General features: G+C 45.7%; 1 protein-coding gene across 8 annotated transcripts in view; it reads left to right on the forward strand.

The window, feature by feature from the left end:
- Positions 1–249: 249 nt before the first annotated feature.
- DEPDC5 (DEP domain containing 5, GATOR1 subcomplex subunit) overlaps positions 250–12,012 on the forward strand; it is a 150,067-nt gene continuing 138,304 nt past the window's right edge. For 3 of the 8 annotated variants that reach the window (XM_085858668.1, XM_085858673.1, XM_085858669.1), the window contains exons 1-8: positions 1,416–1,506; positions 3,397–3,454; positions 3,590–3,677; positions 9,464–9,510; positions 9,601–9,686; positions 9,764–9,847; positions 9,945–9,994; positions 11,152–11,221. In XM_085858668.1, the coding sequence (XP_085714794.1) occupies positions 1,438–1,506; positions 3,397–3,454; positions 3,590–3,677; positions 9,464–9,510; positions 9,601–9,686; positions 9,764–9,847; positions 9,945–9,994; positions 11,152–11,221 (552 nt within the window). In that variant the 5' untranslated portion in view covers positions 1,416–1,437. Of the gene's footprint in view, positions 360–1,241; positions 1,271–1,415; positions 1,507–3,392; positions 3,455–3,589; positions 3,678–8,738; positions 8,810–9,463; positions 9,511–9,600; positions 9,687–9,763; positions 9,848–9,944; positions 9,995–11,151; positions 11,222–12,012 lie in introns of those variants that run through there. The other 5 variants (XM_085858675.1, XM_085858670.1, XM_085858671.1 and 2 more) reach the window with 5 other exon arrangements.

The following is a 12,012-nucleotide window of genomic DNA, read 5'->3' on the forward strand; positions in this document are numbered from 1 at the left end:
TTGTGAGTTTTAAATCGAACATAAACAGCGTAAGATGTTTTGAGGATGCATTGTTGAACCGAAGTGAAGTGAATCGAAGGAGGAAATACATTATTATCGGACGAACACGATTGAGGTGTACATAGCCATATCACTGGCAGCTAAATGGGGCTCCAGCCTTATAAAGAAATACATTTAGTTTTTTTATTTTTTATTTTGAAACATTACATCCTGGATACATTTATTTTCCATGAAGTCAGGTGATTATCGTCAGATATAACATTTTAATAATTCGTTTTGAGCACAAAGTCAATCGGTCACGTGCTGAGGTTTTGAAATTGCCTGACTGAGGTAAATAAACGAAGGTTTTTACGGGAAAGGTGTGTACGTACGTACGTACGTGTTTGTATGTGCTTGTATGTGCTTGTATGTGCTTGCACCACCACCGCTTTACAGGAATGTATCCGCCGTACCCAGAGGATGGTTAATCGTGTAAACTGTACATTCTTCAATTCTTTGCAAAATTTATACTTTTCATCGGGAATGTGCGGTACGGCTGCATTTCCAGTGATTATCTCAAAAGGGCATTGAAGGCAATTCGCTGTGGGAACCTCACGACGTGTTGTGGAAGACCGTTCCAATCACTGATGATGTTTTGGCGAAAGAATATTTTTCTGATGCTTAAATTCTTCATCTTATTCCTCTTCATATTCTTCCTCTCCTTCCTCCTCCTCTTCTTATTCTTCTTCCTCCTCTCCTTCTTCTTCCTCTCCTTCTTATTCTTCTTCCTCTCCTTCTTCTTCTTATTCTTCTTCCTCCTCTCCTTCTTCCTCCTCTCCTTCTTCCTCCTCTCCTTCTTCCTCCTCTCCTTCTTCCTCCTCTCCTTCTTCCTCCTCTCCTTCTTCCTCCTCTCCTTCTTATCCTTCTTCCTCCTCTCCTTCTTCCTCCTCTCCTTCTTCCTCCTCTCCTTCTTCCTCCTCTCCTTCTTCCTCCTCTCCTTCTTATCCTTCTTCCTCCTCTCCTTCTTCCTCCTCTCCTTCTTCCTCCTCTCCTTCTTCCTCCTCTCCTTCTTCCTCCTCTCCTTCCTCCTCCTCTCCTTCTTCCTCCTCTCCTTCCTCCTCTCCTTCTTCCTCCTCTCCTTCTTCCTCCTCTCCTTCTTCCTCCTCTCCTTATCCTTCTTCCTCCTCTCCTTCCTCCTCCTCTCCTTCTTCCTCCTCTCCTTCTTCCTCCTCTCCTTCTTCCTCCTCTCCTTCTTCCTCCTCTCCTTCCTCCTCCTCTCCTTCTTCCTCTGGTTGGTATCTTGAGAGATCCTGTCGTAGTTATTTAAAATGTCAAAAACCTCAATCGTTCATGTCCAAACTCTTAATCCTGTGTTGATATGTTGGATCGTTTTAAATGGCCCAATGTGAGTTGATGTTCTGTGAACCCTTTTCCAGTTTATTTCTGCATCGCAAGCGAATGCAGGACCACGTGACAGGTAACCATGTTCCGGTCCAGGAATCACAATGGACTTCAATAAAAAGGGAAGTCGATCTCTTGTAAAGTGTCTGAAATCTTGTTTTTATCATTTCCCTACTTGTCTCGGCCTTGTCTGCGGTTTCAGTAACTTGCCTGTGAAGGTGAACATTCTTGTGTGTACAATACTGTAATGGTCCCAAGATCCATTACTTGTTACACTGGTTCCAGCATTTGATACATCTCCCTTCTGTTTCGTGCCTCCTGTTGGCTTAATGGTGAGGGTGAAGGGCTTTGGATCCGAGGGTCCCGAGTTCAAATCCGAGCAGTTATCCTCCTCCCCCACCACGCCTCACATCCCCCCTCCCGCACCACTCCTCGCATTCCCCCTCCCGCACCACTCCTCGCATTCCCCCTCCCGCACCACTCCTCACATTCCCCCTCCCCCACCACGCCTCACATTCCCCCTCGCGCACCACTCCTCACATCTCCCCTCCCGCACCACTCCTCACATCTCCCCTCCCGCACCACTCCTCACGTCCCCCTCCCGCACCACGCCTCACGTTCCCCCTCCCGCACCACGCCTCACATTCCCCCTCCCGCACCACTCCTCACATTCCCCTCCCCCACCACGCCTCACATTCCCCTCCCGCACCACTCCTCACATCTCCCCTCCCGCACCACTCCTCACATCTCCCCTCCCGCACCACTCCTCACATCCCCCTCCCGCACCACGCCTCACGTTCCCCCTCCCACACCACGCCTCACGTTCCCCCTCCCGCACCACGCCTCACATCCCTCCTCCCACACCACGCCTCGCATCTCTTCTCCCGCACCACACCTCACATCCCCCTCCCGCACCACGCCTCGCATTCCCCCTCCCGCACCACCCCTCGCATTCCCCCTCCCGCACCACTCCTCACATTCCCCTCCCGCACCACTCCTCACATTCCCCCTCCCCCACCACGCCTCACATTCCCCCTCCCGCACCACTCCTCACATCTCCCCTCCCGCACCACTCCTCACATCTCCCCTCCCGCACCACTCCTCACGTCCCCCTCCCGCACCACGCCTCACGTTCCCCCTCCCACACCACGCCTCACATCCCTTCTCCCACACCACGCCTCACATCCCTTCTCCTGCACCACTCCTCACATCCCCCTCCCGCACCACTCCTCGCATCCCTTCTCCCGCACCACTCCTCACGTTCCTCCTCCCACACCACGCCTCGCATCTCTTCTCCCGCACCACACCTCACATCCCCCCTCCCACACCATGCCTCGCATCCCCCTCCCGCACCACTCCTCACATCCCCCGCACCACGCCTCACATCCCCCTCCCCCTCCCGCACCACTCCTCACGTCCCCCCCTGCACCACGCCTCACATCCCCCCTCCCGCACCACTCCTCGCATCCCTTCTCCCGCACCACGCCTCACGTCCCCCCCTCCCGCATCACGCCTCATGGTGGGTTGACTCAGTGTGTCATCCTTCCTTGGTTGGAAAAATGAGCACCAGCTGACTGATAACAGAGGAGGCACAGCCGTACTTCCCAAAGTGATGCAACCAACATCCACAGGCTGGAATGTCCAAAACATCCGAAAAACATCAGGGGAAAAAACATCAGAGCATGGAATATCCTTTCGCTTCTTTTGCACTGATGAAGGGCGAACTCTTGAAACATCGACTGCACGTCGTTCCACGTGGCGATAAATTCACTCTTCTCAGCTTTTTGTTCATAAAATCCATTGTTTATGTGGTTCTGTTAGTGCAGACTGACACAGTCCTTCACAGACAAGACCGCTTCATCGTCTAATAGCGCACCCCCTCACCTGTAAAGTTTTTCATTTATTCTCCTGTGTTTCTCGAGCTTTGTGTCAGATTATAATCCAATCCATACTGAATAACCTTTGCTATTGAGCCGACAAAACATTTGATTATTTAATAACTTATTCAACAGAGAGATGAAGACGAACAAACTGTACAAGCTGTGGGTCACCAAGAAAGGTTTCCAGGGCAGTGGTAAGAGTCCCATCATCAGTGGTTGGCGGTGAGGTGGATGTTGGTGTTTCGTGTTGAGTTTATTTAATAAAATGCTGTTCTTTCTCTGCATAAAGAACTTGCTCACTTGGAAGAAATGTTTGCATCCATTGATAGATGAGGAGCTGGTGGTTAATCCAAAAGCCTTTCCATCTGTCAAGATCGGAGACATCCTTGAAATTGCTCATACGGATAATGAATACAGGTGAGGATGACAGCTCGAGATTTTGTCCAAGTTGTGCTTTTCGAGGTCCACCGTTCCTAGTTGGCAATGCTCATCAGGTGGAACGAGCTTCAGTCTGGAGTAATGTGAGGAATTTATTTCACATCATTTGTGTTTTTTTTTTCCATGGCCATGTGACGCCAGAGCGTTACTTCCCCGTGCACACGAAGCGAAAAGCGACGTTGACCGATTGCTTTACTTTATCTGTCTATCTGTCGACAAATATCGGTTTATAATCGAGGAACGACTTAATTTGAATTGGATGTTATATTTTCAACGCAAATCGGAACGTGAATCTGAAATCGAACCTGCAGTTTTAACAGTACTTGGTCTCTGAAATTGTCCCGATCGCACGTGCGCAGAGGAGCGAGATAATTATTTTACTCTGTCTGTCTGGCAGTCAAACACAATTGAAAATCATTCCAAACCGGAAATTTGCTGTTTTTAAGCGTGTCGTAAAGGACACAAACAACAGGCACGAATAACTAATGTAACGTGTTAAATGGAGTGGTAGAGAGACACTGCAGCAACAGTGGTAAATTTCTGGGAAAAATTTTTTTTGATAACCTTGAAAATCTTTGTTTTGTTTCAATTGAATTATATACTTGAAGAGTAAAACAAAAATCACCTTTTCAGCACTTTCAAAACCCTTTCAGCAGAACTTGGACAAAATATTACGGCATTTTACATCATCTCTACCAATCAAGTTTGCCACTTGTCGACCCTATCCATGTCCTTGTTTCCAAATTCTGCATGGGGTAAAGTGTTGTTTTTTTTGTATACCTTGTCGAGGCTCATATGAGAGCTAACACACAATGCACAGCAAGGGGGGCATGAGACAAGAGGGCCGGGAGTGGAAAGGACAAAACATTGGGGAACGGAGACATGAGGAGATCTGTGGAAGGGAGAGGGATGGGATGAGGAACATGGAGTATACAAGATGGACATTACATGGACTTTCAGGAAAGAAAGCAGGGAATTTGAAGGAGGTGGGCTTGGGTGGATTATCGGGGGTAGAAAAGATCGATGATTTGGATGGGGGATGATAAGAGATGGTGGTAAACAGCCGTTTTGAAGGCCTGGAGGGAAGAATAGGATTGAATAGAGTGAGAAAGTTTATTCCAAAGGTGAGAAAAAAGAGAAATGAAAGAGTGAAGGTGAGCAGTGATTCGTGATTTTGGTAGTTTTACCAGAAGGGGGTTGTTGGCGGACCTTGAGCACCCTGTGGAAATATGGTGGGGACAAATCGCAGAGAGGGCGGGGGGTGGGGCGAGGCTGGAGAGGGGACGGTAGAAGACAGAAAGACCACCGACCAGCCTGCGGTGAGAGAGTGAGAGGCCTAAAGACTCGACCTCATCGCAGGAGATGCCAATGATCCGAAATGCCTTGGTTTCCACAGCGTGAAGCCGAGAAAGGTTGGAGGCAGAAGCACCAGCCCAGAGGGGAGAGCAGTACTCCATCAGGCTGCGGACGAAAGATTTGTAAGTGGCCAGGAGCTCAGGTGGGCCGAGGAAGGATTTTGCATGACGGAGGATTCCCAGACGGTGACTGGTATTTGGAGGTCAGGTTTGAAATGTGTCTTTCCCAGGAAAGGTCATGGCAGATAGTGAGACCCAGAAACTTGAAAGAAAGGACTTCTTCCAGAGGATTGTTGTTAAAGTGGATGGGGGGGGGGGGGTTCTAAACGGCCTTTCGGAGAGACATAGTGAGAGTGTGAGATTTGTCCGGATTGAAAGACATGTTCCACGTGTTGGACCAGTTTGTGATTTTACCCAGATCTGCAGTGAGCGAAGAAGCTGCTGCATGCCGGTCTGAGGGATGACAGATGGTATGGCAGAGGGTGGAGTCATCAGCAAAGAGATAAACAGGATTTTCCAAAGAGTCGGAGAGATCATTGATGAAAACCAGAAAAAGAGCAGGGCCCAGAACGCTACCTTGAGGAACTCCAGCCTGGACAGGAAGAGGGGATGAAAGAACTCCATTTCGGGCCACACGTTGACTGCGACAGGAGAGGAAGTCTGCGAGCCATGAGTGGAGATGGCATTTGATACCATAGGAAGAGAGTTTGGTGATCAGGGCAGGGTGCTTGACCGTGTCAAAAGTACACGATATGTCTCGGGATATGGCTCTGATTTCATGTCCGGCATTGAGGACCTCCATCCATTGTTGGGAGAGCAGAAGCAGCATATCCAGGGAAGAGTGACCTGGTCTGAAACCAAATTGATGATCGGAAATCAAGCCATTGGAGAAGAGCAAGGATTTAATGTCTGAAGCGATGATGGATTCCATAACCTTGCTGATCATTGGCAGAAGGCTGATTGGTCTGTCGTTGCAGGGATCTGTTTTTGCACCTTTTATGCAGGGTAGTACAGCCATCTTGGATCTGAAATTGGAGAGGGTGAATAGAACAGAGAGAGGGTGAGCAAGAGCAGAGGAGCAGGTTTTTAGGACACGTGGGCTGATGCTGTCTGGACTGGTTGCAGAATCTGAGTCGAGGTTTGACAGCAAACTCTGCACCTTGTCAGGAGAAAAGGACACAGAGTCCATGGACAGTTGGGTGCAACTGGGTAAGTTGGGTAGAGAAAGCGATGGGTGTTGGACGCAAGATTTTGATGCAAATACCGAGTTTAAGCATTCAGTCTTTTCACGTGCGGTATCAGCAGTGCAGCCAGTTGAGGTAAGGGAGGGGGTGGAGGGGGAACATACACCAGATACAGATTTGATTAGACTCCACCAGGATTTTGAGGAGGGAGAGAGGTTTGAAAGTTCAGACTTGAGCTGAGAAAGATGTTGTTTTTTGGCTCTCCTGAGGGTAGATACACACCTGTTCCGAGCTTCATGGAAGGAACTGAGATTACCCTCAGTTGGGTTTGCTTTCCATGAGGCAAAGGCAAGTTGTTTCAGGAGAACTGCCTCGCCACAAGCTTCAGTAAACCAAGGGCGGGAGGAAGGGTAGGACAACTGAAGGGATAAATCTGTGCATGAGGGAGAGCAAGTTTCTTTGAAAGAAATCCCAGGATGAGTTCATGTTGGAAAAAGTAGTGATAGGAGACCAGTCTATAAGTTTGATGGCTGCTTGGAGACCCTGCCAGTTGGCTTGAGTGAAATGCCAGACTCGACGGTGGTGAGGTGGTTCTCTGATAACAGCCAGAGAGATGTCCACTTTGACAAGGACGTGGTCAGAAGAACCGATTGGAGCGGAGGAAGTGCAGCAGATATTATCAGGGAAATTTGTCAAAATCAGATCCAGAAGAGATGGAGTACCATTGGTTGAGATCCGGGTCGGGAACTTGACCGATTGAGTCAATCCCAATGAGTCACAGAAAACTTTTGCTGAAGTGCCATGACAAGTGAGAGAGGTACCCACACCTAGCCAACTGGCATGATGACAATTGAAGTCGCCACATATGAGGAAGAGAGAGTTTGCATGAGAAGATAGAAGTTGGTCCATGTTTTCGGACAGTGAGGTGTAGATTGAGTCATCACTGTTAGGTGGATGGTACAGTACACGTATAACCATAAGGTGGGAGTGGAGGGGAAGCCGTAGCCAGAAGTATTCCTGGGCGTGTTGGGGAGCGAGGGCAGTACATGGAGAGTGAGGAATTGAGCCTTTGATGAGAGAGCAACTCCTTCACCAGGACGATGCTCAGGTCTGTCATACCGTAGGAGGGAGTAACCAGGGAGAGACACTTGGGAGTCAGACACGTCTTGGGGGAGGAAAGTTTCTGTTGGGCAGGTTATGTCTGGTTTGTCAGTGGCAACCTGTATGGAAAGATCTGAAAGGTTTGAGCAAAGGCCCCGGATATTTGAGGTCCACACTGTTAATGAAGAGGGAGGGAGGAGGCTTTGGGTGCAGAGGTGGGAGGGGAGGGGGAGGGTAGGACGAGGGGGTGAGGGAAAGAGGGTTGTTGAAATAGTGTGGGGGATTGCAGAATAGCTCGGGGAGGGGGCCGGATGAGGAGAAAAGGCTCTGTGGTGCTGGGGGAGAGGGGGGACAAGAGAGGGGACAGAAGGCAGTTGAGGATTTGAGGAGGTGGAGTGAAGAGATGGAGGTGAGGGCAGTGGAAGGAAGCAGCTTTGTGGATGGGAGTGGGGGGGGGACTTTGAGGGGGTGAGTGGGGAGAGTTGAGGAAGAAATGTGAGGGGGGATTTTTTGAGGGAGGTGAGAGAGAGGCTTGGAGGGAGAAGAGTGTGATGGTTGCTTGAGAGTGAAGGGTGAGAGGGGTGAGTTGGCACTGAAATTGGGAAAAAAAGAATGGTTGATGGAAAGTGAGCACTCATCGCAAACTGGAGTTTTTTTTAAGTTTTAGGTCAGAGATGCGATTAAACACGTTTCTTCATGGATGCAATAAAGGCGAATTCAGAGAATGTCAAGAAGAAACGCTGTAACAGTTGGATTTTTTCGGCAAGGTATGAAGGAGAGGTCGAATTGAGAGCAGTCTGTTTAAATAGTAGAAGAGTAGTGCATTATGATACAATAAACAGTACCACACGTGTGAGAGAGGAAGATGAAGATGATAAGAGATCGTTTTTATTATTATTATTATTATTATTATTATTATTATTACTGTTTGAGAGACTTTTCATCAGATTAGGTCATGGAAGTGTTGTAGAAAAAATCGTGAGGTGAATGGTGAAATTGGATCGGTAAACGCAGGAGGTCTAAACAGATCACGTGGTTACAGGAGAAGCACTTGGCTCTGGGAGGTGTTAAATAAGGATTGCGTAACATTTGGAAAAGAGAAGGTTGAAGTAAAATCGTAAAAGTGTGTGGTGAATTTGGAACAGTAAACGCAGTCTGAAGCTGCTGAGTCCATGAAAAGTTCCAGGAAGAGTAGAGAGAGAGATGTGGTTATAGGAGGTGCAGAGATCGAAATGATACAAGGAAGATTATTATTTTTTGATGTATTTTTGAAGATGTATGTATTTTTTTTATTTATTTTGATGTAAGATTCGGGAATGGAAGATTGTAGATCGGAAGAAATCATGAAGGTAATGGCGAAAGAGGGTCAGCTCAGCAGAATAAAGATGGTGTGCCGGCAGGAGGAAGAAGAAGAAGAAGAAGAGGAGGAAGAAGAAGAAGGATCGAGACTCGTGAATGTGCAAGGAGAAAGGTTGTTTGTTTTTTGGGGGGATTTAAGACATGAAATAGTGTTTAGTTGGGAGGGATGGGGGATGTTGGGAAAGTGGGGAAGATAAAAATTGAGGGTAATGGGGAGAAAATACAAATAAACACGATCGTACACCGAGGGGAAGGATGGGTAGGCCTCAAGCACCCGGTAAGACAAGGTCGACGAAAACTCACAAAATAGCCAGATTTTTGAAACAAAACCGAACTAGGAACACGCAGTAACATGTAGGTCAGAAAATAAACAGTTAAAATGGGACAGATAACGACAGAAACGGGACACCTTAACTTTGAGATCGTCGGCAGAGAGATCAGATAATTTTTTCAAGATCAGATCCAAGATGGCTGATTGGTGGCCATTTTGTTACTTAAATGTGTCCCTAACCATTTCTCAGACATGCATGGTCCAATTTTGTTCAAACTTGGAACAAGCACAGTACATGATGACATACACGTGTACCTCACTTTATTTTACAATCTGATCAAAGATGGCTTGCTGTTAGACTGGCGGCTATTTCGTTCATTGTATATCAATATGGACTAGCCCTTTAACTCTGTACAGCAAAAATATGAAAACAATGGTGGCTATGACATTCTATGTCTTTTTTCACTTGTTTTCTCACTTTTGCTCTGTTTGTAGCCCTCTGCTGCTCCAGGTCAAATCATTAAAAGAAGATCATCAGAAGGGTAAGTGTCGTTTATCACGAATAGAACCTTAAAAATGATTGTTTTATGGAAACGTTATTGGCAAATGAAGATCGAGCACTCTTTTTCCAGAAACTATCAGCGTGGATCAGTCTGTGGCCACAGTGTTCAACCTTCGGCCTTACCAAGACGTCTTCGTGAGTGTTGTGGATGCCAAGGTGAGCTATTTCAGCTACTGCGGTCTTCTGTTATCACATTTTGTCGTTCTGGTTTTGATTGTGGCTCTGTTTCTCAGGAAGTAACATTGGATCTTGTAGAACTGACTTTTAAAGACCAGTACATCAGTCGCAGCGACATGTGGCGCCTCAAGAAGAGCCTGGTGAGTGAATTGGTGGTTCTGGGGGACAACAAATGTTCCAAGTTGGTTCATTTGCCCTTTTAAAATAAAGTTGCTTTCTGGTTTTCATCTCTTGCAGGTCAACACTTGTGCCTACATCACACAGAAGGTTGAATTTGCTGGAATAAGGTTGGTGGATTCACTTTAGCGCCGTTTAACTTCTTTTCTTTTTTTCGTCATCTATGTACCTATGAAAATAAATAGAGGTTGTGTGGCTGGAGCTATGTCAGCAATATTCACTCATCGATTGGTCGCAGCACTGACCAATTGGGTGTGACCATTTTACGCAGCATCGATTCGTGTCTGTTGCTATCGTGTCTCTCTGCATCAGCAAACAACGGTTCATCTCGGTGGTGCGGAAAATCGCATGCTTTCCTCACCTTGTGTTTCCTCACCTCTCACAGCGGTGATTACAATATTGGTGATTTCAGTGCGGTGTATTGTGTAGACGGATAATTGGAATTATACATAGTACCTGGCACTCTTTTTCTAAAGTCTAAATTCCTTCCACAGAAGGTGTGGGTACCTCTTGTAGTTAATATCTAGAATAGTGAGGACAGCTCGTAAGGTGATTGGCAAGGATGTTAAATACTTCAAAGTTTTATGTGAGGATGCTATAGAAAAGAAGTCGTACTCTTATTGATGATATAAATCACCTTCATGGATCAAGAAGAATTTGATTTATATACGGGTGAAAACCAGTAGCTTTATTGCTTTGTGCTACAAGGCAATACAATGACTCGCTCTTTAGATGATTCTAATGAAAGTGTTCCTGTTCGAGATCTGCTATGTTTGAACTATTTGGTATTTCCAAACCATATATATATATATATATATATATATATATATATATATATATATATATATATATATATATATATATATATATATATATATGTAATGTTATTTTTATAATAAATGTTTTATGGTGGTTATTATTTTAGGTGACAGCTGTTTTGGAAAGGAATCCTTAAATGGTTCATGTGAGTGCTTTAATCAAAGGTATTCAATTTGCACACGGAGGGATTTGTTGTTTATTGTTTATTTATCGATTTTCGTGTTTTTACATGTTCAATAAAACTCGTCTGTCTAAAGTACAATACTGTAAGAGCAATGGAAGCAGAACTTGGTGCGATAAAATTAAAATACAAAGTTGGTAATTATATACCTTTGTTTGTGGAATAACTTAAAATGAAAAGAATGAATACGCTTGCTTTTCGGTTTTGAGGGAATGATCAACAAAATTCATCAATTTTAATGAGACTCGACTTTGCTCTGCCTTCCAGAACGCAGGCAAGTGAACTGTGGGTTGGAAGAGAAAAGGTAACTTGTGGTTACATTGGAGAAGATACCAGGGTAAGCGATTTAATGTGTTTTGTCAGAAACAATAACTTTTTGTTCATGTTTGTGCATTAAATTGAATCGAAAATATTTCACTTTTAAAGCACAGTTATACCGTGGTTTACATCTCCCCCTTTTAACATCGTTTCGCAAATACGTGGTCACATTATTAATACCACTACCCAGCTTGCGTCGCCTCATCTCGCACTTACATCGTTTCAAAAGCCATACATTTTATTCTCAATTATTTCCAGCGCTGGCAAAGTGCCCTTGATGTTGCTGGGTTATTATGTTTGCTTCTGACTACGATGCATGCCATCTATAACTCGAGGGCTGCAATTGGAGATCGCTGATGGTTCCCGGTTGTACTTGAAATTTTGCCTCTTAATGAAAACAAAGGGGGTTTTTTGGGGTTTTTTTTATATCAAAAGGCGGGACACCACGTACACCAAGACTAAACACTTAATACCTCATTCTGGGAACCATAAAAATGCCGCCGTTCATTGAAGGAGGAGGAAGAAGAAGAAGAGGTACTGCCAACTTTGACCACTTCCAGAAGAGGTTTATTTTTATTTATGTTTGGTAATTGTTTCTTTGTTTTTTTATACGCGTGTTTACTTGTATATAACAGCCATCAATCATAAAAGGTAATATCATCGTAAGAAGCAAAATATAATACGCAAAGTGTCAACGTGAGGAACGCATCCCCCCTTTCCCCCTTAAGAACTCTTTGGACCCCGAAGACCTTCAAGGACCCCTAAATCTCCCAAGACCTTTAAGACCATTTATAACCTGAAGCCATTAAG

The sequence above is a fragment of the Eptatretus burgeri genome, chromosome 16 (genome assembly GCF_056783735.1).
Source record: "Eptatretus burgeri isolate ZD-2024b chromosome 16, Ebu_testis_v1, whole genome shotgun sequence".
Taxonomy (NCBI): domain Eukaryota; kingdom Metazoa; phylum Chordata; class Myxini; order Myxiniformes; family Myxinidae; genus Eptatretus; species Eptatretus burgeri.